General features: G+C 39.2%; 1 protein-coding gene across 1 annotated transcript; it reads left to right on the top strand.

Moving 5' to 3' along the window:
- Window positions 1-1,280: 1,280 nt before the first annotated feature.
- On the top strand, window positions 1,281-27,300 carry MGAT4D (MGAT4 family member D). The gene is made up of 12 exons (XM_037058484.1): window positions 1,281-1,443; window positions 5,316-5,474; window positions 7,953-8,090; window positions 9,284-9,417; window positions 12,332-12,378; window positions 13,419-13,532; window positions 15,538-15,613; window positions 17,041-17,155; window positions 19,320-19,450; window positions 21,453-21,560; window positions 22,850-23,013; window positions 26,742-27,300. Exons 1-11 carry the CDS (start codon window positions 1,350-1,352, stop codon window positions 22,862-22,864), a joined length of 1,131 nt encoding a protein of 376 aa, XP_036914379.1. The 5' UTR covers window positions 1,281-1,349; the 3' UTR covers window positions 22,865-23,013; window positions 26,742-27,300.
- Window positions 27,301-27,957: the final 657 nt, after the last annotated feature.

The following is a 27,957-nucleotide window of genomic DNA, read 5'->3' on the forward strand; positions in this document are numbered from 1 at the left end:
TTAGTGCTGAACAGCTTCCTCCCCCCCCCCCCCCTCAGTCTAGCCCACATCTTTCTCTCCTCTGCTCCACACCCCAGGAGGCAGGCTTGTGTGATCTAGTACATCGAGCTGGGCTGGACTTCCTTGCTTTCTGTTTCCAGTAGAGCTTAGCCAAAGTGGAGATTGGCAACAGACTGACAGGATGAAGGAGAATGAAGCTGAGGTCTTTGTTCTTCTCAGTTCCCTGTTTTAGGAGTGGCTGGGCTGCTGCTTGGCTGAAGGCCACACTCCTGGCCATTAGCTCATGAGAAAATAGTTTATAATGGCATCACCATGCTGGCGCGTGTTCAGGTCCCTCTCCCTCTAAAAGGGTCAGAAACCAGCCCAGAGGTGCAGTGTCAGTTTGAAGCAGAACCGCATCACTAGGCACTGCCAGTGAGTCCCAAATGAGAGTGAGTCGTCAGAGTGGAGAGCCTGGATAGAAAGCCACGTTTACGGAGGAGGAGAGTCTTGCCCTCCTCAAGTTCAGCTAGTGTTTCCCAACCTTGGCTGAAGGTCTGAGAAACCGGTACCTTGAACTTGGCAAAGTTCTGCAAATGCCTCTAGGGCTGCTGCTTGTGGTATGTCTTTCACAAAAGTTGACTCCCTGCTCCTTACCTGGGGGAGAGGGTACTAATAAAAGGTAAAATAAGGGGATTAAACTAGAGGCCTGGGGCTGGTCACTTCTCACACAAAAATCAGCTGTTTAAACAGCCCATAGTCTTTGGGCTATGTGATGGCTACCGTTAGAGGCTGATAATCTCGGAGTAAAGATATATATTTGTTTTCTTGAGGAATTAAAAAAAATCTATCTTCAAGGTGTGAGGAACCACTTCCAGCTGAGCAACCTGAGGCAAATTGCTGGATTTCACTAGGGCTCAATTGTTTTCCAAGGTCAGATGAAGATGATTCCATATTAGGTAGATGCTATTGCTGTCTCCAGTTTATACTTAAAAAATTGGGATGTTGTGAGGTTCTAAAGAGAACATACGGACACTGTTTAGCGCAGAGTCGGGCACAAAAGTCACTCACTACTATAGGAAAATATAGTAGTGTCTCACTACGGATACCTGACTATGTGTGGGACTATGTGTGGGACAGTGGGGAACTCCACCGCAGTGGAAGGCGTGTAACTACCAGCAGCCCTCCCAAGCCGTTCGGATCTCGGTGCTGAGCCGTACACCGGAGGGCGAGGGAGTGTGTGCGCGGGTCCCAGCGACCCCTTGGGTTGGGTGCGCAGGCGCTCGCGTGCGTCTCCCTGGTGGTGTGGGCCCTGGGCCCTCTCGGAGCCTCCGCCCACCTCGCCGCTCGGTGCCCCGCCGGCCACCTCCATGAGGGCCAAGCGCGTGAACCAGCTGATCTCGCTCGTTGCGGTCTTGCTCTTCGTCTTCTCCTGTTTCTCTATCTCCAGGATGGCTCAAACCAGTAAGCCGTGGTGGCTTCTCCCGCCACCTTTCCCGCTGGAGAGAAGGAGGGAGGGGGTGGTGAACGAGGTAGGGACCTGAGGGGATCGCCTGCTTTCGTATTAGGAGCTTACAGGTGTGGCCCGCCACCGTGTTGTCCCGCGGGCGGTTGACCGGTAACGGACGCGCGGGTCTCTCCAGGAGCCTTGACCGGCCGTGGGCACGCGCGCAACGCGTGCGCCTGCGAGTGCCTTTCCCTGCAGAGGTGCAGGCGCCCGATCCGTGCCCGCCCTCCACCCCATTGTCCCCAGAAGCACGCGACTCTGGGGACAACTCTCACTCGGCCACCTTCCCTCTCCTGTGTTCTGCCCTTACTGAGCCTCACTTCAGGGCTCCCGCGGGTGTTTTCTGCGAAGCGGAAAGAGATGAGATGGAGTCGTAACCCGCAGTTTAGAGCGCTGGTTTGGCAGCCGGACTTTCTCTAGTGGACCCCGCGGCTCCATTTATTGTTGTCCATCCGGTTGCCGATTTAGCACATACGAATAGAGGTTTCCCAGTTAAATTTGAATTTCAAATGAACAATGAGTAAATTTTTAGTATAATAGTTGAATGGGATGTATTAATTTAGAAAATTGTTTATCCGCCATTCAAATTTAACTTTGCTTCCACCTCTAGTCCAGAGTTAATGTTTTAGCATACATACAGTTGAATTTTGGATTTAAAACTTGCGGATTCTGCTAATAAATTAACCCAGATATCGGATTCTTCTTCATTCCTGCCTCCCTTTGCCTGTGCACTTTGAGGACAATTCCATTTTGACCATTCCATTATTCCTAGTTTTTCAAGTCTATGCCCCCATCCCTGGCAAGCCTGACTGTTCGTTAATTTAGAGTAGGAACCCGACTTTTTCCTCGGCGGTGGAAAGTGAGTGAAAGAAGGTGGAAAAGTTAGGTCATGACCGCATTGAACAGGACCTTGTGTACTAAGACAGTCATCTGGACTTTATTCAGCTGGCATTTAGGGGACCTCTTACAGTCTTTGAGCAGTGTTTCCAGAAGAGTAGTTGTGGATTAGAAGTGAGAGACCAATTAACATGCAGTTATAATAATAGTACAACGAGAGGCAATAAGGGCCTGAACTGTGTAGTAATGTCAGCGATGAGAAAGATAAAACAACTAGAGGTTTAGAACAGTGCTTCCCGAATTTTAACGTGCACACCAGTCTCCTGTGAATCTCACTAAAGCGCGGATTATTCTGAGTCGGTAGGTCTGGGCGCAGGCCCCAGGTGCTGCGTTTCTAATGAGCTCACGGCGTGGGGAGGCTGGGGGGGGGCTGGGGGGGCTGGGGGGGCGGGGGGGGGCGGTGCGGCGTAGACCTGTGCTGGGCAGCACGCAGCTCCTCTCCGGCGGCTGTCGAGCTGCCGAGCGCTCGCAGCACAGCACGTGCCGCCGAGGAACTGAGCTTTCCACTGACTTTATTTTAAGTTAGTCTGAATTTTATTGTTTTGGTAGGACTGCATTTTACTCCAACTGTTAACATTTAACCTCTGAGTTAAGGTGCACTGTAACTGTAAAATACACACCAGATTTAACATAGTACAAAAAATGCAAAGTCATTAATTACTCTTTATGTTGATTGCACATTGAAAATGTATTTCAGATATAGTGGATTAAATCTGTTATTTATAATTACTTTTACTCATCTCTCTTACCGTTTATCATGCGGCTAGTAGAAAAGTTAAACTCACAGGTGTGGGTGGTTTTCTCCTGGCCCCTGTGGTGAAAGCGGAGGTCAGGGTGCTCGGCACCCCACCTTGTTCATGGGGGGAAGTCACAGTGGCCCACTGCACACGTGGACTGGTGTTTGTTTTCACAACTTCACCACAGGTGACGCAAAACATCAAATGATTATTTATTTCAGGCTTTGCAAGATAGTTTTATAGCATGTTATTCTCACAAAGTACCTGAATGAATATTCAAGTAATATAAATATTTTTAAAAGAATATTTATGGGAGCAAACACTCCCTCTAGAGAAAAGGCTTTCTTTTCATGTTTGCCAAATCGATCCCCTAGGGACTGACTTACATTCTGTTGCATCACCTGTGATATATCACCCCCCCAAACACGTGATCCATTTTGCGAAGAGAATATTACCCAGGGAACCCCAGAAATATAAGGTTATACTGGTTTAGCTACAACCCTGTTTAAATGTGTGAGCATTCCCAAGTAGTGTCCACTATGTGGATATTCAAGATCTGTCTGGGGTGGTTACAGTTCTTTTGAGGAAGCATGGTTCTGTCTAGAACCAATCAGTTCCCTCCAATCAGTTCCTGTGCTGGCAAGTCCATTTACTCAATAATGGCAACTGGCTGGATTTCAAAGGGTGAGCCCTCTGCCCTGGGCTGAGGCTAGTGTGAGCCAAGGCAGGGATGAAGTAAATGTCCCCAAGTAAGTCTGGGACAGTATTCTATCGCCACATTGTTTTGCTCCATTTTATAAGTGTGTCTCAAGACTTTTGCTCTCAAGTCTACACTATTAGCCCTAATCTGTTCCTTGAAATGAAAGTTATATGCCAAGTATTTGCCTTGTACGGGAAGCTTCATAAGCATCCAAATTGCTTTTACAACATTAAATATTTTTATAGTTGCATAGTATTCCATCGATAAATGAATAAAGTATAGTCCATCAACACATAATATCTATTAGACATATGGCAAAGCATTTTTAATGTGCTTTGCCACATGGTTTGCATGCATTCTCAAATGACATCTTCACACCAACTCTGAGGCAGGGATTCTTACACATCCATGTACACGTGAAGGATCAGAGACTGACAATAATCAAACAGCTTGCCCGAGCCACACAGATGGTAAGTGACAAAACTGAGGTTCAGTTATATGTGATTTAAGGCCAGAGCTCCCAGAACTATTAAAAGGGTATTCTGTAATTTATTCAGCATATTTCCACTGTTAGGTAGTTAGGTTGTTTCTGATTTCTTATGATGATAAATAATGCTGCCCATGTGGGACGTCCTTAGAGCCTAGTCTGTGAGTATTTTGGTCATTTGCTTTAGATAAATTCTTAGAAGTGAATTTTCTGGTTCTACTGTTTTTCCCCCTCTAATTACAAATCTGATACACGCACCTTCCAGGTATTACTGTTTTTAACACTTCATTATTTTCAAGTCTCTTATGTACAGACATAAAAGGGGGAGGCAAAAAAATAGAATTTATTTATAAAAAATTGAGTATTTATCCTTACATGTTTAAACTTCAGTCACCTTCAAAGTACTCTCTGATGCAATACACCTATTGAGACATTTCCCCCACTGCTCAGAACAGTTTTTGAACTTGTTGATTTTGATGCCTTTTAGCACGTCTGCTGTTTTTTGTTTTACCTCTTCCAAATTGGCAAAACCCTTTGAGGACTTCTGTCATCCAGGGAAACAAAAAAAAAACAGTTGCTCAGCGAGAGTCAGGTGAATGGGGACAGCGAGCCATGCAGGTCATGGTGCTTTTGTTCAAAAACTGCTAATACTCAGCATGGTGTGGGCCGGTGCACTCGTAAATCACCCACCACGAAATGGGCAAACATGTTAAAAGTCTTCAAGAAAAAATATTCACTGAAGCCGAACGCAGCCTCTCACAACAATGCAGCTGGTGCAGACACAGCTGGGTTCCTAGAACACTCACTGAGCTGGGGAAGCCTGTACTACAAGGGGCCCGTCCTCCAGAAGATAATTCTTGTTGTATATAGCACTACATAGAAATGCATACACGCATCTAGTGCTAGATATATAGCTATATTGAAGCATTTATTTTACATTTTGTTATATATTATGAAAATTGTATGATACCACTGCTACATGTATAAACATACTCATTTTCTTTGCAGGTAATCAATTAACTAATTGTAGACACCATATTTTGGAGTTTAAGGAAAATATTCTACATTTAAAAAACCAAACTAAAAGAAATCGCCAGGAGCTGATGGAAGTCTTAAATAAAATGAAGGATGACATTAGACAGAGAGAAAATGTATCAGTGAACTTAGGTTTGTGTTGCTTCTGTTTTTATGCATGGTAGTTTGTTTCTTTTATGTTTTGTGTTTGGAAATTTAAATTTTATGCTAATTTTAGAGCATTTCTCCCCAATAAATTTAATCAAATCAGTACTCATTCTTTTATTGTCAGACATAGAAAAATCAGGTAAGAGACATTACTGGTGCATTGCCTCTCATCTCCACCAGGAAGATGATCTGTGTTTTCGATCTCTGTGAAGTGCACCACCGTGCATAATCCATCCAATAGACACAGCCAGAAGCCAGAGCATCATCTCTGACTCCTCCCTCTCCCTCCTGCGTACTTCCGCATCGAGTCAGTAAGCAATTCCGTTGATTTGTAGTCCTGTATATCTCACAGTCTGTCCACATTTTTCCCTCACCAGCTCTACTACCCTAGTCAGGCCACCCTCATGCTGCATCCGAATGATTGCTGACGTACTCCTATTTTTTCTCTCTCTGCAGCCATTCCCACCTACCTATGCTCACTGTAGCCAAAGTGAGGGCTACACTGTCTGGTAAATCAGCCTTCAGTGGTTCCCCTTTTCTTCAGAACAAAACGTCCCGCTGCGTGCCCCCTCCTTGTAGTCCGACACTCCCCCCACTCAACCCTTGGAAACCACTGATGAATCCACTCTTCCCACAGTTCTCCGCTTTCCTGAGAGCCACCCCAGTGGAATCCCACATTGTGTAACCCCCTTTGAGACGAGCTTCTTTCACTCCGTGCAGGTTCTTCTGGGTGGGGTGGCCAGTTGTTTAGTGCTTTTTTATTGCTGATTGGCATTCCACCGTACGGATGTACAATGGGTAGTTTTGTTTTTCTTCATCAGTTGAGGTACATTTGAGTTGTTTTCATTTTCATTTTTTGGGAGGGCCATGATTATAAATACCTGTTGCTATGAGCATGCATGTACAGGATTTTTGTTTGAATTTCCATTTCTTTAGGATAAATATCTAGAAGTCACGGATATTGGATATGTTTATGTTTAACTTTATAAAAAACCGCCACACGGTTTTCCGGATCGGCTGTCCCATTTTGCACCATTTTGCACCATTTTGCACCATTTTGCACCATTTTGCACCACCCGCAGCGATTGCGGGAGAGTCCCAGTCCCTCCCGTTCACGACGGCCATTCTACTATCATGGTGTTGCGTAGTTTTAGGTTGCATTTCTCTAGTGTGATGATGCTGAACATTTTCACGTGCTTATCTTCCATTCATGTATCCTGTTTGTGGAATGTCTGATCAAATCTTTTGTCTGAGTTTTAATTGGGTGGTTTGTTTTTATGTTGTTGAGTTCTGAGAGTTTTTCACATATCCAGGATATATGTCAGATACATAGGTGATTTGGAAATATTTTTCCCAGTCTGTGGTTTGTCTTATTGGTGTCACTTTTCAAAAAGCAAAGTTTTAACTTTGATGAAGTCCAGTTTATCACTTGTTGTATGTATCCTGCATTTAATGTTGTATCTAAAAACTCTTAAGAGTCATGAGGATTTTCTTTTACGTGTTTTTTTTTATGGTTTACATTTTCAGTCTATGAGACTTTGAGCTGATTTTTATCAATAGGATGAAGTCTAGGTTCAGGTTCACCTTTTTCCTGTGGATGTCCAAGTGTCCCAGCACCATTGGTCAAAAAGCTGTCCTTTCTGCATTGAATTGCCTTTCCACCCTAAAAAAAATCAATCTACCTTACTTGTGTGGATCTATTTCTGGATTCTCTATTCTGTTTCATTGATCTGTGTATCTGTTTTCTTCTGTGATACCACACTGCCTTTACTGACGTATCATGTGTTATGAAATAAAGTTGTGTAGTACGAGTCCTACAACTTTGTTTTTTTCTTTTCAAAATTGTAGAGGCAAATTCAAATGAATAGTGCAAACGGAGTCACTAAATATTGAAGGAGCTACAAAATTATAGAGATACAAACTTCAATGACCTGATATTAAAGTAGCAAAACAGATGGATGTGTGATTCGGAAATGTTTTCAGTTATGCTTCTTTATGTATGTTTCGGTTACACGTTATTTGGAACTGACAATTCTGTTAGCCTCTGGTTGGGTAGCTCATAGTGTTAGACCTAAATGCAGGAAGTCCTCACTTAATAACATTGATAGGTGCTGCAACTTCAAGGTGAATGATACATAAGGAAACCAACTTTTCCATATGGTAATTGATATAAACAACAGTTAAGTTCCTATAGCATCTAATCAATGGTAATGAAGGACATTGAACGGCATGATGTTATTGGAAGACTTGCTCTATTACTTTTTAAATAAATATGAATCGATTTCTGAGTTATATTTTATAGTCTTATGATTTTGATAATTTACATTTAACAATATTCCCCTTGTGTATAAATATTAAGTTAACCTATGAATTAATTTATTAACCCTCTTTTAAAAAATTGTGCCAGAGGGGGGACATTATTATAGTCACAAACTCAGAAGCCCTATTTTTTCTCCCTTTCAGTTGAGAAGGAAGTGAATATGTTTGATGAGAATGAAGCAGTACTTAATACATTTGAAGTCTTGAAGTCCTTTTTCCCTCATCTAAGGAAAATAGGCAGAATCTATCCTGATGTAATCATCAGCAAAGAGAAAACAGGCGGTGAGAACATTGAAATTGGAAAATCAAATGCAGATGTTTTGATCTTTGGGGACATGCTTTTAAGTTTTAAAATGTGAGCCATTAAAATGATACTCAGTTTGATATTTAGATCGCCAGCCTAGCTGGCACTAACTTGGACCACCAGAAAAGAGTATATTGTCAGGCAAAAAAGATAGTTTAATAGATATTTGGAGACTTGAATTCAAATTCAACTTTAATACAGATGCTTTTAAAGTAAGTCAGTATAAGCCAAGCATATGTTAAGCATCTGCTCAGTGTTTGGTAGCTCTTTTCTCCCTTGGTTTTGAACAGTCTATACTCATCTGGTTATCTTCTTATTTCCCTGTCTTTATGAGGACGAAGGTCTGCAAAAGCTTTGTAGAAGGGATGATTAAGCTCAACCTTGAAGGATGAATTCAAGCTTACTGGGTACAGGAGAAGAGAGAAAACATCTGAGTTAGAAGAAGGGCATCAGGCCAACTCTCAGAAACTTTCCTATCTCACAAACCTCATTGATTCCAATGAGTGGGTCCTTCTGGGCCAGCGGTCAGCAAACGACAGCCTTCAGGCTGAATCTGCCTGTTTTCAGTACGATTTTGTTGGACCATAGCTATGTTCATTGCTTACTTGTCTGTGGCTGCTTTGGGCATAGAATCTCGATACCCATTTAGGATGACCCGGGTCTGTTCTCCCAGTGCTTCCGTCATTATTGGGCATTAAAAGACACTTAGGGACATGAATTTATTCCATCAAATCATTTGGCAATTACTTCATGAATTTTTTGCGCACGAAATTATTTCATAGTATTTTTCCTATTTGGGGTCCTAGTGTCCCCTAAGGAATAAGAGGGGGGAATCAGCCAATGTGTTTCCTGCCCGGTTGGAGGAACACTATAATAAATGCAGAATGGTTCATTTCTTTTTAACTACACTGAAATTCTCCACCCTGAGAACATCTGGGTGTCTGTTTAATGTCTTTCCTAACCGTTCACTGCAAACTGGAATTTCTTTAGGCAGAAAATGAAATAGGTAATACAAGCTAACAGTGGTTTGGATAACTTTTGTAAAACAGTTTCAGGCACCATTTTTATGACCGCATAACTACCCAAGCATAGAAGGAAGCATAGATATTAACACTAACTTGTATTTTCCCCCATGGTTGGAAATGGCGATCCCATGCTTGCGGGGCTGCAGTGTCCTTTGCGCTGGGTGTTCCCACTGTTAAGAGAGAAGATCACAGTTACCTGAAGCAGACGCTGACCTCACTCATCTCCAGGATGACCCATGAGGAGGTGCAGGACTCCGTGGTGATCGTCTCTGTTGCAGATGTAAGTGGGAAGGGCCACTGGCTGTCCTTCCCCCCAGCCCGTGGTCTCCATACTGACCACTGTCTCATTTCAAATTCTATCCTTAAATAGAAGTTCTCTATTCTTAAAGAGAGCAGAAAAAAGTAATTCGCAGGTGCCTTTTTTTGGATAGTAGACAATGTGTTAATACTTTTTTTGACACCACCAAGGAACTAAATATGTCATTCTAAAAAGTTTATTTAAATATCATGTTCCCATGTGGAGAAGTCAGATTGCGTTGTTAAATATGTACCTGGGAGCTCTACATATTATATGCCACATAAATTATTTTTACAAACAGAACATTAAAATTTATGCTATAGTAATAAAACCTGCCCAGTAAAATGTTGGTATAGGAATCAAGAGATAATTTATATTAAATAATAACTACCACTAATTGAGGGACTTCTTCCTATATCTGAAAGATTATAGATAATTTTTGTACATATTATGTATAAGCTGCATGACATCCCTGTAAAAGAAGTAGCAATGTCCTGATTTTATAAATGTAGAAATGAATTTAAGGAAGTAATTGTCCTAGTAATTAATAGAGCAGATACACACCTGCATCTCTCTGTTGGATACTCAAATTTTTCTATCTTGCTTCTAGTGCCGTGTGAACCTAGAGAGTATTACGTAAAGTCTAACACTGGACAGCCTTTGGGAGGGAAGTGGGCAACATATATCAGACTTAAAATGTGTATATCCTTTGTCTCAGAAATCACAATTCTGGGAAATTATTCTAAGGAGATAATCAGGCAAGAATTTAAAAATGAATATCACAGACCAGTATGGAAGCTTAGAATACAGACTCAGGGTCTAAACTGCCAAAGTCCAAGTGCCAGTCTCTTCACCCCTGGCTGCTGGACGTGAACAAGTGCCTCTGTGCCCTTCACTTTTCTTATTTGTAAAATGGTGATGATAATATTACCTTTGTCATAGGGTCGTTTCAGCAATTACATTAGCTAACATATTTAAGGTATTTAGCATGATGTGTGGTACATAGTAAGCATTCACTATGTAATTCTTTCAAGGATTTTCAGTGCTATAAAATCATAGTATTGGAAATAACCAAAATATATACCAATAAGTGACTGATTAAATATTCATGTCTACATTACAATGATCTGTAACCAGTGAAAGAATGAATATCCACTAACATAACACAATGTCTAAAACATACTGTTGAGTAAAAAAAGTTATAGAGCATTGTTTCAATGTATTATTCGCTGTGCAGAATGTGACAGAAAGCAGGAAGGAAGGAAGCTAATGCAGACAGATGAAATGCATGAAGAAAAAAACAGAATGGGCAAATCTTGGAATGATATAAATACTGGTTTACACTTAAATATTAGTATATACAAACTATATATATATATAAACTTATATTATATAAAATATAACACACAATAATGGTTATCTCTGGATGTTGAGAGTTAAAAGGATCTGTGTTCTCCTTTATTCTTTTCTCTATTATTTGAATTTTTATCATAAACATTCCTTCAAATGCAGAAAAACTCTAAACAAAACAAGCAACAGAAGAACTAATGGGAAAATATAAATAAAAAATTAAATATTGATAATTCTTCTCTCCAAGTTTAATTTCTTAATGTTAGAAGCATATATACCTAGTCTCCAAAACCTTTGTCACTTTCTTCTGTGTTACATAGTTCAGTCTTTATTTGTTTGCTGCTGACACAATGCACATCTGCCTAAAATGTTTAGACCAGTGAATTTAAACCTTTTTCATGTCATGGCTCACATAAACGAATCACAAAATTCTGTGGCACACCAAAAATATATTTTTTGCCTATCTGACAAAAAATAGGTATAATTTTTATTCATTCACACCATGTGGCTATTGTTGTGTTGACTGTTGTTACTTTTTATTTGACAATCGAAGAGACAAGAGATCAGTGCACAGTGCCGCTGACTAAATAATCAGGTGTTAGTCAGGTATGTTTTAAAAACTCTTGTGGCACACGGGTTGAAAATCGTTGATTTAGACCAATAATAAAGTATGGGGTACAGATTTTAAAATAGAATATGGAATGACTAACAAGTAAAACTTTAGGACTTTTTAAAAGTATACTATGTTTCAGCATGTAGCAAATAACTGGTGATTTAGTTTATGGCCATCTTAAGAACCTTAGGTACTATAGTAGAATTATTTGCATCATGCCTGATATTTTTAACAAACAGCCTAACTGTATACACTCCAAATTGCCTTTCAGAACTCACTGAACGGCAGAGTTGACACTACAGCTGTCACTACGGGAAATATTTCCAGAATTTTATATTGGGAATGCTTGTGGGCCTTGAGGCTGCATCTTGTAAATGCCATTGGCTACCTAAAAAAAAAAAAAATTATCTACAAGAATAAACCACTAAAAGCCATGTACAACTGAACGTGTCATCTAATCTAAGCACAGCTTTCAATAAAGAGTAAATACACAAAGTTCGTTGAAAATTGGCAGAAAATTGGGAGGTTGAGCTGAGCAGTCCTGTCTGGAAAGGTGTGGAGTGACTTCGAAGTGAGCTTCCTGTCACATGATACTGATACAATGGAGACGCCTTCCAAAGGCAGTTCTTTGAAATGAGCCATTCAGTTTTTAGGGCAAAGCTGTTTGAGATGCCTGGCTTTTGTAACCGCCGAGTTTTCAGTGTAAATAACACAGAGAGATATTTCACACGGCGACAAAGGGAGAGCGAAGTCTTTTCTGGCAGATCTTGCAGACCCCTGGGTTGTGAAAATGCTTCATGGAAAGTGAAACACTAGGAATGATGAAGACATGCTCACATTCCACCCAGAGATTAGATTTACACGTAGCAAACGTGAATTAATAAAAGTATGAGGCATGCTTAGTTTCAGTAAAGTCTTTTTCTCTTTGTTTAGAGTAATGGAGATTATTTAACATCTGTTGTTGACATGATTACAAAAAAGTAAGTACTGTCGGACATATTTTTAAATGGTTGTTAGAATTTTTTCTGTACTATTCTTTCTACCCAATTATTTTATTATTGATCCCATTTATTTCATTGTGCATCAGCACAGAAAGAGCCTGTAGTTCTATCTAAGCTGTGAAGTACACCTTGTAATTTCCCCAATTTTGTAGGTCATCTACCCATTAAAGTCCACATTTTTCCATGGGAAAAACTGTGAAATCTTAAGGACTTTACACTAGCAATAGAGTAATTTTCACTTTGAAAAAAATCCCTACTTTTCATGTCATTATTGTTATAATATCTATTCTCCATGAAATCCATTGTCTCTGTGAGGAGCCTACTAGCTTATCTTGAAAACATGTTGGGTTCCTCACTGGACAAAGTTACCACACTGCTTCTGCTCACAACCTCCTGCTGCACGCAGCCCAGCAGGCACGAGCCCTGGGGAGCCCACGTGAAGCTGTTTGTCAGGCAAGATGCTGTGGAATGAACCCAGCCCTCCAAATCTTCCCGTTGCAGTGGGTGGTGACACTGGCAAAAACCGAATCACAAGGAGCCTAGTGTTAGCGTGGCGGTTGGGACGGGCAGTATGAGAACAGGTAGAGTAGGAAGGAACTCACTGTACCTGCCGGTATCAAGGAGCACTTTCTGGAAAAGGTAACAATGAAGCTAAGTCAAGGGTAGAAGTAGATATTCTACAGGCAGACGCGGGGAGAAAGGGGACGCCTGGCAAACAGAATTGCCTGAGGGGGAAGAACAGCCCAAAAGCGGGAGCATGCTCGATTTTGGGAAATCGAATATGCCCCAGAATGTGGGATTTATGTACTTTAATTTTTTGATATGTCTGTCTCTATTTCATAAAAGAAATACTTTGACTAAAAACTATTAGTTTTATGATACTGATATCATGTATCATCATGTGAAATAATTCTAATCAAAAATATTACGTGGACATGCGTAAGGAAATTCTTTCCACTGACTTTTGTTATTTTTGGTACATCAAATATTCAATTACAAGCCTCCACTTCTATTTGTAGATTCAAAAAGCAACTGAAGTCTGGATCCTTAGAAGTCATTTCAATACCTCAGTTTTTTTATCCAGACATGTTACATGCCAAGCACTCACCTGAGGACTCACAAACCTTTGAGAGGTATGACATTTGGAAAATTGTATTCTTAAATAACTTCCTTTGATGAAATGCTGGAATCAGCATCTAGCAGATCATTATTTTAAATCCAGCCCTACTGACTTGCAAGGGCTGACTGTGTGCATCATTTCCCAACTCTGTGTTCAATGAAATCAGCTGGTAACATGAAATCAGGAGCATTTACACCATGGAAATGGGCACCAGCTACAAATCAGGGCTCACCCCTACTCCTCCGCAGAGAGAGAGAGTTGTTAAACACCACCAGCGCACCACTGATTGTGTTCGCACTTACAGACAGTAATTAGCAAAAGCATAATGAAGGGGAAAACGCCTAGCATTATAAATTGTTACACCTAGATTCTAGGCCGAGTTTTTCTGTTTTCTGATCACCCTAGGCAGGTAATTTAGCCTTTTTTAAAATTTTGCTTCCTCAACTTTCCAGTGTATGTAAGAAAATATACCTTACGTATTCAGAAAAGTCATTGTAAGAATAAAATATGATAGCCACACCTGGCTGGTATGGTTCAGTGGGTTGAGTGCCAGCCTCTGAACCAAAGAGTCACCAGTTCAATTCCCAGGCAGGGCACGTGCCTGGGTTGCAGGCCAGGTCCTCAGAAGGGGGTGTGCAAGAGTCAACCACACATTGATTTTTCTCTTCCACTCTTTCTCCTTCCCTTCCCCTCTCTCTAAAAATAAATCTTTTTAAAATGATAAATCTTTTAAAATGAAATCTTTTTAAAAAGAATAAAATATATTTATGCAAGAATTTTGAAAATTTAAAATATATCTTTATATATAATACCATATATCTCTGTACAGACAATAATCCTAAATATATGTGGAAGATTATTATTGTTTGGTTACAAATATGATAGATATAAAAGAAATGTAATAATTTGGTTCCTCAAAACTTAATAGAGCAAATGACATATCGGAATTCAGAAAAAGATCTTAGCGATACCGCAACATTTATTAGCTCTTTTTGCTCTCACATAATAAGTAGTATGTCAGAATCTGGAAATCTCTTAAGGGTTTCATTTTGCTTTTTAATTAATGGCCCACACCATCCCCAGTGTTCAGAGTCAGAATTCTGGGAGTCACTCTTAACCCTTGTTTTCCCATCTGCCCTTTATGCCTGTCGTCATTTCTCGTTTTGAATCTTTCTCCGTGTCATCACTCTGGTCCGTTTTTCTCTGCCTTGGACTGAGTCCAGGCCATTCCAGATCTGTCTGCTTCCCCTAACTCTAGCCTAGCCTGTCCTCCGATTCACTTTCCACGCTGTAGGCAGAACAATCCTTTCATGTGAGATCAAGTCCAAGTTTCCTGCATGACGTAAAATACCCTCGCTGGTCGGATCTCTGCCAACCGTCCCATCGGCAGTTTCTCTTCCGTCCACTCTCTGTGCCCTACATCTCAGGGGGCTGCCCTGTCACATGTCCTGTGCCTTTGCAGGACCGTCCTCCACACTGAACGCTCTACTGCCTCCCGCTCCACCCCCCACCCCACCCCACCCCCGTCTTATTGTAAACCATCACGGGCAGTATCTCTCCATAGCTCTTATGCCATTGTCCTAATTGTATTAGTTTTCTGTCTTCCTTGCTAGGTCATGGGACCCAGAAGGCCAAGAGCAGCACTGTGTGTTGGTCTTTGCACCTTCAGGACCTGGCCTAGTATTACACCAGAATAAAGTTTCTTGGTACTTTCATTTAACAAGACCTAAGAAGGAATATTAACTTTATTATGTAGATCAAAACTTAACAAACCCAAATTTAAAATAAATAGATTGTATTTATCCTAGTTTAGCAATGGCAGACATTGTCCACTGAATAAAGACAGGAAACATGTGAGTGTAACTTTTCATGTAACATCTACAATTTTATTCAGTGTAGGCAGTGCTCTTTATCAGCAAAGTGTGAAAATGGTGTGTTTTAAATCACTGGAATGTGCTTATAAGCAAAAAATTAAATCATCATAATAAATCTTAACCGATTTTATTACTTACCTTTAGTTGGCGAATCAAACAAGTATTGGATTTTTGTTTTTTGATGCTGTATGCCCAACCCAAGGCCATGTATTATTTACAGGTATGACCTTAGACAGATAGAACTTAAAGTGGAAATTTTGTGTTCTCCCTCCTTTGAGTCCTTCCTTCCTTACTGTATTCCTCCACCTTACTTTGTACTCAGAAGATAGAAAGTACTCACTATATTAAAACCAAAAGGAGGCATAAAACTGATCATATATTAGTCCTCTTGCTGGAGTCATGGTTGTGGAAGAAATTAATATTACCTGAAGCAAACTGAAAAGAATTTACCAAATCAGAAAAAAAATTTGAAATTGTGCCGTCTATATTTCTTTGCCCACAAGTTTACTGGGTGAAATAAATGCAATTTGAGAACTTATTAAATGTCAGACCATGTATGTGCTTATCACTGCTACCCTACATTGCCTCCCATTTTAGGAGCCACATAGTTCTACAGTGACGATACTGTATTTATGAAATAGATCAGTTATGTATGGTTTGTACTCTCTAAGTTCCTGCACAGTGTTAAGTAATGTTTCCCAACAGCACGTGTACACTCACTTCATGAGGCTCTGTGCAGCTGTGATGAGAGTTTGAGGAACATCATTGGAGAACAGACAGAGTTAGGAAAAGGCCTGAAGCAGTGTCTTCTCTTTTATTGAAAGAACATCAGACATATAAAAAGACACATGGACAAAGCCAAAGGGGGGTGGGATCGAGGGTGGGAGGTGGGGACGGCTGGGGTCGGAGGAAGTGGTGGGAGAAAAATGGAGACTACTGTACTTGAACAACAATAAAAAAGAAAAAGAATAATCCTTGATTCCTAGTTAGTGACAATGAAATGGAAATGTGAGATCCAGCCAATGAATTCTTACCAACAACACAGTTCTGTTTTGTGCTCTGGTAAAGTGCCTGAGGATTTTCACGTTCCTCTACTAAGTCATTTAGGAGACCCTCCGAGTCTGTAGGTTGGTGACACGTAGTGTGCATTAAATCAGAGAGGAAACATCTAGTCCCACTTCCCTTACGGAAGACTGTCTGGGGGCTTATTAGCACCCCCTGTAACCAGCTGGCCGTGGGGGAGAATGCCAGCTCCTCGTGTCTGCCAACCACAACATCTGGTGGTGGAACACGGCACCTGCCGCCTCCGCACGAAGCCAGTTGGTCTTGAACTGGAAACTGAAGTGTCTGTGAGGATGAGAATGCACTCAGGTACACGGAGTCCGCCGAAGAGGATTCAGAGTGAATGTTACATGTTAGCATTTAGGAAAGAAAGAAAGAATCTTTTCTTAGAGTCAGAAAATGAAAATTGAAAGACAGTAAATACCCTCAGGGAACTGAACTAAAAAAATAAAATTATTAATTACTTCATAAAAACATCGTTCAGTGTAATCTATTGAAAGTTTTTTCAACTTTCAAGCTAATATAAATTTTTCAATGGATGCATCAAAGGTGCTAATGCCTTCTTTTTGTTGTTTTTTTGTCCAGCTGGAAGATGATATCATAGCTAAAAAGATGTACTTTACAAAAATCACAGATTTTGTACATTCTATCACTTCAAATAATTGGTTTTATATTGAGTTTTCAGTTCTTGGATTCATAGGTAAGCAATGCATCTATTTTGGGGGGTTCCACCTCCTTAGCACATGGTAACCTTAAAAGTTCTTAAGAACTTCCATGAGTTTGTTACTAAATGAAAATGGAATGATTGCTACAAATATACAATTACTTTAATATTAAAATCAGGTTCAAGGATCTGAATTTCAGAAAATGTATTTTTAAACCAAAAATTTTTCTGGGCAGACAATATAAGTAAGCAGATTGACACGTGTGTTTAGAATTTACGTAAGTGGTGCTGTGATACACCCATTCCTGTTCTTTACATTTTTGTCCTCCAAACAAGACATTGAAACTGTCACTGTGTTTCTTGATGCGCCTTTAGTTCATTCCTTCTCACTGCTGCACAGGTGCCACTGACAGTCCCTCAGGCTCATCCATTCCCAGACGCGTGGGCCCCTGTGGTTGGCAAACGCTCTGCCACCACAGAGCAGAAGTGACCTATACGTTCCCTGGGCGGGGTCACCCAGGGCAGAAGCAGCTGGGTCTCTAAGCGCTGCCAGATGGCCTTGTAGCGCTTAGAGACCCAGCTGCTTTTTATGGGCCGTGCAGCTGAGACGCCCATACGTGCGGGCGAGCGCCTGCTTCCCTAGGTGCTTGGTAACATTTCATTTCAGCCATAAAGAGCTGTCTTTGCCACAGGAAGGAGCGTAAAGCATTTCTCTGGTTGCTAGTAAAATCCATCTGTTCTTCGTATACTTACTTGACCACTGTCTTTCCCAAACTTTCTGTAAAGTGGTATGGAATCCAGTTTTAAGGCCCTGAGGGTTTTTGCTCAGCTTTGGTTAAAACAGGAAGAAAAACGGTAGGTAACAGTAATACCTGATGAGACCCTTGCAGAGGAAATAGTTTTGTTGATATATTACTCAGCAATTTTTCAATTCTTTGTATCTTTCTCAGCAAAGTCAGGTATGCGAAGGATAGAGAACATTCACTTTCTGGTCACCACTGGGGCACTACATACGTGATGCTGGACTCTGATAAACTTAACTTTACAGAGGCCTTATTTTTTAATCATAATAACAGTGCTTTACTCAATATTTACCAGAAACGTGGGCTTGCCAAATAGGACTTTACAATACATCATGCTCACAGAAGATTAGGAAAACATAAATAATAAAGCAGATATTTCCATCATTAAGTCAGTTGCTCTGGTTACTGTATAGCATTTAGTTGTGTTTGACTGAGTGACCCAGACCGATTCAAGTGCCAGAATTTGGAGAAAAATTGCCAAATTTGAGAAAGTGCCAAATTGACAAATTTTTTGTCAAGTGCCAAATCTGAGAAACTGCAGCCTGCTTCCACCCTGATACCACGCTGGTCGGAGAGTCAGCTGTGTTCTACACTGTGATCCCTTCCCTGAATCTCGTAACTTCAACTTCATTTCAAAATTAAAGGTGCAATGTATTAGAAAAAAGTAATCAGATGTAATGAAATCATACTTTAAAATATAGCAAAATTTGAAGAATCCTAAGTCTAAAAGAAAAATAACATTCTTACAAAACAATGCTCAGAGATGGAAATATTGAAATAATACTGTCATTAATAAAAATTAAACATGTGATAGGCTGATAAAGTTTATAAAAATTGGATTACAAATCACAGTTTCTGGACAGTTATGTAAGAGTATAGCCCCTACACCTTTGATTTTATTGACACAGCCATGGATCTCATTGGACAGTTGACTCTCTAGTTAGTTACCAACACTTTCCCGAAACAAGTGCTATTGTAGACCTGCCTCACACCACGCTCCCCAGAAGTGGTAGTTCTGAATAATTAAGCAGATATATTATTTTGCTTCATTATTCTCCAACCTTATTAATGTTAATTTCTCCCTTTATTAATGACTTATTGTCTATGCTATTATAATTGTCTCAAAAATCTTCTTGCCCCTCTGCCCCCTCCATCCAGCCGGCCCCCCATTTTCATACTCAATCCTCACACCACCGTCCATGTCCATGGGTACTTCATATATGTTATTTGACTAACCCCTTCACCTTCTTTTTACTTTTTTAATTGTATTTTTAAAATAATCTTTAATGAATTTTTGCCTTTCTTTCATGCAAATAGAATGAACAAGTATATACAAGGCTTATGTTATGCTATGTAGTATATATACTCAAGTTACTTGGACTTCTTTTTCTCTATAGGAAAGCTATTTAAATCTGAGGACTTGAGTGACTTTGTGCGTTTCTTCTTAATGTTCTACAAAGATAAACCTATAGACTTACTATTAGGGGACATTTTTCAAGTGAAGATGTGCCACCCAGGAGAAACTCCTGTGAGTATTTCTTTACTTTTGTGCATTCCAAATATTTTAGGAAAATGCTGTCTAATATAATTCCCTGAAATTTGTTTACCAAACCAAATACGATGAGTACATCAATTTTTTGACTTCCAATATTGTAAAATTTTACTGACGCTTCTACGTAGTAAATGAAGTAATGAGAGGCCAATGTGCAGTGAAATGTGGGGAAAGGGGGACAAAAAACAGTGAACACACAGAAAAAAAACCAATAAAATGTCAGTCAAAAATCTTAACATTTCAATATTTACATCAAATAAATATAAATAGCTAAGATATACCAACTAAGAGACAGTTTATCAGAATGGATTAAAAACACTGTGCAATTAAATACTATCTATATTCAGTTTAAATACAATATAATGCTATATGTAAAAGATGGAAAAGGATCTTCCATGCAGACACTATTAAAAGGAAATCTGTAGCAGCATATTAATATCAAAGTCAACTTCAGGGCAAAGAAAAAGCTCTGGAAAAATCACTGACTAGGGATCCTGGAAGTTCCTCTACGCCGAGGAAGGGGCACCCCACCGAAATGATGGGACAGCGCTGAGGGTGTGTGCGGCTGGCCCCAGGCGCTCATACACGCAAATGATGATGGGGCTGGAAAGAGTCTACATGTCAGTCCTGACATGTAAAGGCTACAAAGGTAAAAAATATCATGTGTATAGATTGGAGATATGTTTCAGTGAATTTTCTATAAACACAGTAAAGTAAGTTTCAGATAGCGGTCAGAATGATTTCAAATGTTTTTAATAGGAGTGATGCCACAGGTCATCTTATTTTTAAGGAGATGATCCAAATCTTTTTCCATATTGGCTCTTTGTTTTAATCCTACACTTTTTACTATTTAAGAAGAAATGAGAGGTGTAATATAGTGTAGGAATGAATGAATATAGGAAGAGGAAGGATAATGTAGTCTGAGGGAAAAGGGCAGATAGGAAAACACTAAAAACTTGATTAATTTTTGGAGTACAGTGAACGTGAGAGGAAAATTATACAGTATCCCTCCACCCTCCTTATTTGCAGTATCCGTTTTCACGGTTTCACTTATCCGAGGTGAACCACAGTCTAAAAATATTAAGTGGAAAATCCCAGAAGTCAACAATTCTCGTTTTCAATCACCTGCCATTCCGTGTAGTGCAGAGAAATCTTGTGCCGTCCCGATACGTCCAGCGAGCGCGAAACGTGCGCCGTCCCTCCCCAGCATCTCCACGCTGGGTGCGCTTCCTTCGCGCTGGCCACTCAGTGGCCGGCTCAGTTACCAGACCCACCACAGCATTGGGTGCTCGTGTTTAAGCAGCCCTCGTTTTATGTAACAATGCCACATTCACGCTACTCGACTCTAGTCCTGTGTTTTGCTGTGTATAATGCACACTTTTTTTTGCCCAAGTTTTTGAGGGAAAAGTAAGGTTGTGCGTTATGCATGGGTATAATTAACCACATACCATGGGTATAATAATGGGCATGGTAATCCCACATATTAACCCACACAAAAGTGTGGGTGCATGCTGTGCACAGCAGTGCATTATACATGGTGAAAGTGGCCTATTATAACTTTTCTGTTTTTAAATTGTTAACCTCTACTGTGTCTGATTTATAAGTTAAACTTAATCACAGGTATCTATGTAGAGGAATAAACACAGTATATAGAGGGGTTTTGTACTGTCGGCAGTTTCAGGAATCCACGGGGGGTCTTGTGCAGATGGGGGGGGAAATGCCGTGGTTGGTATGACAGTGGACATTTTCTAAGACAGGGTTCATGGTAGTCCTTGCTTTAATTAAAGCCCTTTTGTATCTCAATTCTTTCGTTCTATTAGTCTTATGAAGAAAAAGCTAACAAATGTTTTGTTTAAATTTAAAAATATTAATATAGACCCCTGGCAAAAACTAACATCATAAAAAATTGCCATTCGTAAATGCAGTAAAAGGAGCATTTGGGTTTTAACCAAAGATGGTTGTTTTTCTTTGTCCCCAGGAGAAATGTGCAGAACGAAATAAGCTAATTCGTATCCGATATAAACCTTCTCTCTTCCAGCATGTGGGTATACAGTCATCATTTCCTGGAACAGAACAATATTTAAAAGTAAGATTTTAAAATGTAATTTGAGAAAGAAACAATGTTTCATGAACTTATAAAATATTACTTAGAAAAGGAGTGATAAGAAAATGAGGGAAACTATAAAACACGGTGCTCTCAACACAGTTCATCTCCTGCCAGATCTGTGCGTCGTGGGGACCAGCCGCCTGTGTAAGAGCCAGGTTATCTCTCCCAGTTAAAAAAGTCCAGCCTGCATAGCCTCGCTGTTTCCAGCTGTGCAATGCAAACAGACTAAAAGAGTGTTTTGAAAGTCATAATAAAAAAATCATCATTATTTCTCTAATATTCAAAATTATATAAGAATATTTCAAAAATAAAACACCTTCACTATTTAATTCAAATGTATTTACATTCTTATTTCAGGTCACTATTTATTAGATAAACAAAAATTCAGCATTGTGTGGTTTTTAGTCATTTGTAAATTCACCACCATTTTTGGAAAGTGTTATTATTTACAGTCGACTTAGTGTCTTGGTGGGGTAAAGAAGCAAAGACTTGGGAGTCAGAACAACTAGACTTCAGTGTGGTCGCCTGCGCATGTGCTACTGGGCAAGCCCTACCACTCCTCTGAGCTCTCCTCACCTTTTATGAAACGAGGAGTTTAAATGAGATGATCCTGAAGATTTCTTCTGCATTGGAACACGGCTGACATCTGCACTCACAACAAAGCAGATGGTTGCTTTAACCTGTTGTCAGTTGAAATGAGGGGAAGGCACATCTGTACCCCATCTTTTCATCCACTGTGTATCACCTGCCTCCTTTCCTCCTTCTCTCTCCCTCGCTGTGGACTCATCGCACAGCACTCTCGAGAACAGTGCCTGCAGCATAGTGTGAACTCAGTGAATGTAGGCTGTCAGCTGTCAGGCAAGGTGGAACTCCAGATAAAAAGTGTTAAACACGACAGTCAAGTGTCTGGAATAATGGAAATTTAACTGTTATCAATCTTTAGGCAGAAAGTAATGGCATCGAAATACGTGAAACACGGCCGTAGATGATGTAGATCGGTCTCTGCCGTTCTGTTTGCTGGTGCTGTTAGAATGCGGTATTTTTCTGACATTGGTATATATACGTGTTTTTTGCCAGATAAGCTACTTTAACCTTACCTTTGTAAAACCATAACAGATTAAGCAGCAGGTAAATCCAGTCACTAATTTTTTGATGTTACACTCACAGCTTTTTTCTTTTTATACCCATACAACATAAAATAGATAAGAATCCACAACAAAGGATGTGTCATGTGATTATATTTAAATTATTTTTAAAATTTCTAACAGGATATCTACTATTAGCAGTTTCATAGTCCAAACATCTTTTAAAATGATCAGAATCATTCCTGGAAACAAGTGCCTAACAAGGATCAGAGTATTTCTCAACCTTCTTCCCAGTGGATAAGAGACTGTATTGTATTTTTTAAAGTTAAACCTTCAATGATAAACTGGTAAGTATATAAATTAATTTTAATATAAGAAAATTATCAGATATCGGTTACTTTTATATCCTTCTGCTTATTTTTAAGCTTTGTGCAAATAACTTTCTGATATACTCTAATATTCTGTTTTAGAAGAATCGGTCATTATTTCCTTTTCCTTTTTTATCATGTACTGTAGATGCACATGTACAATGAATGTAGAGACAATAAATCAGAGTTTGTTTCAGATCAATATAACGACATGGGTGAATCTCTAACACATTATGCTGACTGAAAAAAATGTCAGAAGCAAAAGACCCTACACTGTATGATTCTATTTGTATAAAATTGTAGAAAAAGCAAGTGCAGCGATCTCATCATGATTTTAATTTGCATTTCTTTAATGACCGATAATGTGGAGTATCTTTATGTATACACATTCATGTCTATATGAATATAATAATAAAATATGTATTTTAATGAAATACATGTTTATGGAATGTATACTTGTGAGATGTGTATTCAAATTTTTAAAATTGGGCTGTTTGCCTTTTTAATTCTGAATTGCAATATTCCTGTCTATAGTCTGAACACTAGTCTTCGCTGTGGCTTGACCTTTCACTTTCCTAAGTGCTTATTTTTTTTGTCCTTCTTTGTTGTGTTACATGCTTTCTCAAGTATTTAGTGATTCATGGCTATCTGAATTTTAGTAAGCTTACAGAAAATGTTAATATTGGTCGATTGAGTGGTGGCAATATGGGTAAATTTTCTCCTCTTCCTCGGCCCACCACACTTCACGTATCCTCCTGTTTCTTTATTAACAAGTAAAGGATGAAGGAGGCTTCCTGGGAGATTTTGGCACGTGGGCAGAATCTCTTGGTTTGCAAACTATGTTTTAGACTCACAGGGGTGTCCAACCTTTGGCATCTCTGCACAACACTGGAAGAAGAGCAGTTGTCTTGGGCCACACATTAAATACGTTGTGACACAGAGTCACAAAAATATCTCATAATGTTTTAAGTGAATTTATGATTTTGTGTTGGGCCACACCCACAGCCATCCTGGGCTGCCTGCAGCCCATGGGCCGCAGGTTGGACACCCTTGTATGAGAGGCGAGGTTGCTATTGTTTCGCATTTTGTGTTGCTTTATTCCCCCTCCCCCCGCCCTAGTGGTTTGAGTAAAGGGGCACCAGCATGCAGAGCGCAGAGCGTGTTGTTCCAGGCACAGGTGCATACACGGCCTGCTCTGGTCATAGCAGACGCCCACCCAGCTTTGCTTTGGGAAGACTAGGTGTGTGTGCCCTGCCTGGGCCATCAAGTCCTGGCCATCAGGTGTGGGTGCTCCCGACACAGACTCCCATTTCATCTCCCAGGGCTCACCCCAGTTTAGCTCCCATCTTCCCCCAAATTGGCCATCTCCGTTGTCACCCTCTGTCCACACGTGTCTAATCACAGATTCCTCATCTCCTCTCTGTAGCTCTTAGTCCTCCATCGGACCTGCATCTCCCATAAATATGAGAGCCCCCTGCATCCTTTACATTGTTCAGGGTTACACTTTTTTAATTTACTTACTGTCATTTCAGTGAGGTCCAGCCACCCATCACCTTGAACTAAGAGTTAGGGTAGTTCATTTTTGTTCCTAAGAATTTTTAATTTTATTGAGTAAAATAAGATTTATTTACATGGCCTCAGAGAGATTAACATCATCCTTTTTCCTTTAACCAGGACCAACACTTATGTCACTATGTTTTCCTTTAACCAGGACCAACACTTATGTCACTATGTTTTCCTTAATATTTATTCCTTTCAGTCTTTTTTAAAAAACCTTTGTATAAAATTTGTTCCCTAGCCACTTAAATTGTATATTATACTTCTCATACAAATTATTTTTAAGTACAAGATAGATAAAGTATAGCTTATTAAGCAGAACAAAATTTAGCTTATCTCTATTCATCCACTTGCAGTTCAAAAATAATAAAACAAAATTCATCTCAGTGATAATTTTTTTAGTTTCTGACATTTAAAAATTTTGCCTGTTTTCAATTTCAATGTTCTTTGTCACCTTATGTTCTACATCTATGACAGACTTTCCAAAATTTCTTTTAGGAACAACTGAAATATTTCAGTATTAATAATTTCTGAAATCTCAAGTGAAATACAATATTGTAAAATCTCGTTAGCTGACAAACAGTGGAACTTGTGTAACTTGCTTGTGCTCCCTCCTACATGAGAAGTCATTGTCCGTTCCCTGCGGTGCAGGGCGCAGGGCAAAGTATCGCCATGTGTTGGAGGAAGGGTTGCCACATAAAACAAAGGACTCCCAGTTAACTTTGCGTTTCAGTACAGTAATGACTTTTTTGCATGTGTGACACATTGTTTGTTGGTGGTGGTAAATCTGATAAGCACTGTGGGAGGTGATGGCGAGGCTGGGGTAGCGCTTTAACCGAAGCAGTTAAGTTTATGCCCTTGACTTGTATTAAAGAATGACATAAGGGGACGTTTGAATCTTTTTCAAAATTGTTAATGTTTTATGTATCTCTTTTTCATGTAAAGTTGCTTGGGACTATTTTCTCTTAGAATTAATAGTTAGAAAAAAGATTGTCTTTGCCAGAGAATTGTCAGGATTCCATTGGCCCATTGTGTTTTTGCTTTTTCCTTTTGACGAAAAAATTCAAAACTAATTTTACAGGAAATGTAAAATTATAAAGTGAGAACTGGAGAAATTATGTTATTCACAACATAATTTCTCCAGTTCTCACTTAATATTTAGTCTCTCATTTTCCTTCCTATATTACTTTTAAAAGATTATTGTGTTTTCATGTTCCTACCCTGAATCTTTACTTATAGTTTAAATTATAAAAGTAAAATAAAGTGGAGGTTTAAAAAATTTGTATCGTATTCACTACCGTTTGTTCAGCTGTGATAACAGTCTAACAACACAGACTTCCCAGGCCTGCTTTCAATCATTTACCACCCCCTCGAAATTAAAACCGACATTATTTTATACATCTTAAGAATTATACTTTTTGCCAATGTAAACTTATCTTAATAGATACAGGTGGTATCAAAAGGAAAGAATATTATCAAGTAATTGTCATTGAAATAATTACATCCTTGTGAATATTTTATTTCTACATGTTATGAATTAATTTTTAATTTTTAATTTTGTCCAATTACAATTTACTTTAAATATAATTTTGTATTGGTTACAGGGGTACAGCATGGTGGTTAGACAATCATATACTTTACAAAATGTTCCCCCTGATATTTCCACGACCCACTGGCCCCGCACAGTTATTACAGTATCATTGACTATATTTCCTGTGCTGTACTTTACACCCCCGTGACCATTTTGTAACTGCCAATCTGTTCTTATTTAATCTGTTTACCTTTTCTACCCAGTCCCTCAAAGCCCCTCCCTTCTGGTAGCGATCAATCCGTTCTCAGTGTCTGTGAGTCTATTTCTGTTGGGTTTTTTTTTTGTTCATTTATACTGTTGTTTGGATTCCACATGTAAATCCAATGGTATTTCTCTTTCTCTAACTGACTTATTTTAAAGTAACACCCTCTAGGTACACCCGTGCTGTCGCAAATGCTAAAATGTCATTCTTTTTTATGGCCACTTAATATTCTATTACATGTATGTACTGGGGCTTTTTTTATCCACTTGTCTATTGATGGGCACTTCAGTGGCTTCCATTTGAAAGAGAATATGCATCCCTATGTTTATCTCATCCTTATGATTATTTTAATTTCAGGAAATATGAAGCTAATAACCATAACAAGAAAAAGCTCTATAATACCTTGGAACCTCAGAAACCGTGCTTTCTAATGGCATCTTTCAGACATTGTGATAATGAAAGTATATAATTATATAGAAGAGAAGAAAGCAATGAACAAACTAGTGGAATTCACAGTATTAAACTAGCTCTTATGTCAAGAAAAATTAGAATGTGTATTTATGATGTTTGTACCCTTAGTGTTATAGTTTAATAAAAAACAGTAAAGTCAGAAATTTTTAAAAATTAAGAAATGTATTTTGTTGACTTTGATGCTGTTCTATAATAGTGATGCTTTCATATAATCTCAACAAGTAGCTAAAAGTTCATAAACTTGACATGGTCACAGACAAGTTCTGTGTGAATTGGTGTTTGCTCTTAGCTGCTTTGTTAAGACATCTAAAGAAACAGAAAGCACAAATTGAAACAGGCAAGGGTGTGACAGCCCATAATATCTTCTTGTCTTTTAAATAAATGCATTTAAAACTACGAACTTACCCCTAAATGCCATTTGGGCTGATTACCAAAAATCATATATATATATATATTCTGAGAGTCATTCAGTTCTAACGTTTAGATTTCATACTTTCTCTTATTATTGCCTTCTTAACTTACGGGTTATTTGGGAATGTGCGTGGGGTTTTTAAAAATATGTTGGTTTTGCCATCTTTTATTGTTGATTGCTTATTAATTACACTGTTATTAGAGAATTTTATGCAATGAAATTTGAGAATTGTTATGACTCACATTTCATACAAATTTGAAAAGCATGTGTAGTCTGCATGCATTTCAAAGGGGCCCCTTTACAGTATGTTGCACTCATTTGTTTTTCTGAAACAGAAACTAACACTCAAATGTTAGTTTTGTGCTCTAAAAATGTCTTCTTAAAATATTCCTATTTATGGGGTACAGGGCTCATTTATATCAGGCTTTTACATTTACTTGTTCAAGTCTTTTAAGTCCTTACTAATGTTTGTCCGCTCGATCCATCAGTTTCTCATAGGAATCTATTAAACTCCATTGTTCTTGTTATTCTATTGAGTTTTAGTTTACTGTCAGAAATAAACTTTTTAATTCTTCATCAAATATGAAAGTCTTAATTCACACTGCTGTTTTATCCTTAAGTGCCAAAATTTCACGCATGCGCCTCAGTGTGAAGTGTAGCACATACTAATGTATAAAGAGAACCTGAAAG

The sequence above is a fragment of the Sturnira hondurensis genome, unplaced genomic scaffold (assembly GCF_014824575.4).
Source record: "Sturnira hondurensis isolate 20B ecotype Veracruz unplaced genomic scaffold, ASM1482457v3 Scaffold0010128, whole genome shotgun sequence".
In the NCBI taxonomy this organism is placed as follows: domain Eukaryota; kingdom Metazoa; phylum Chordata; class Mammalia; order Chiroptera; family Phyllostomidae; genus Sturnira; species Sturnira hondurensis.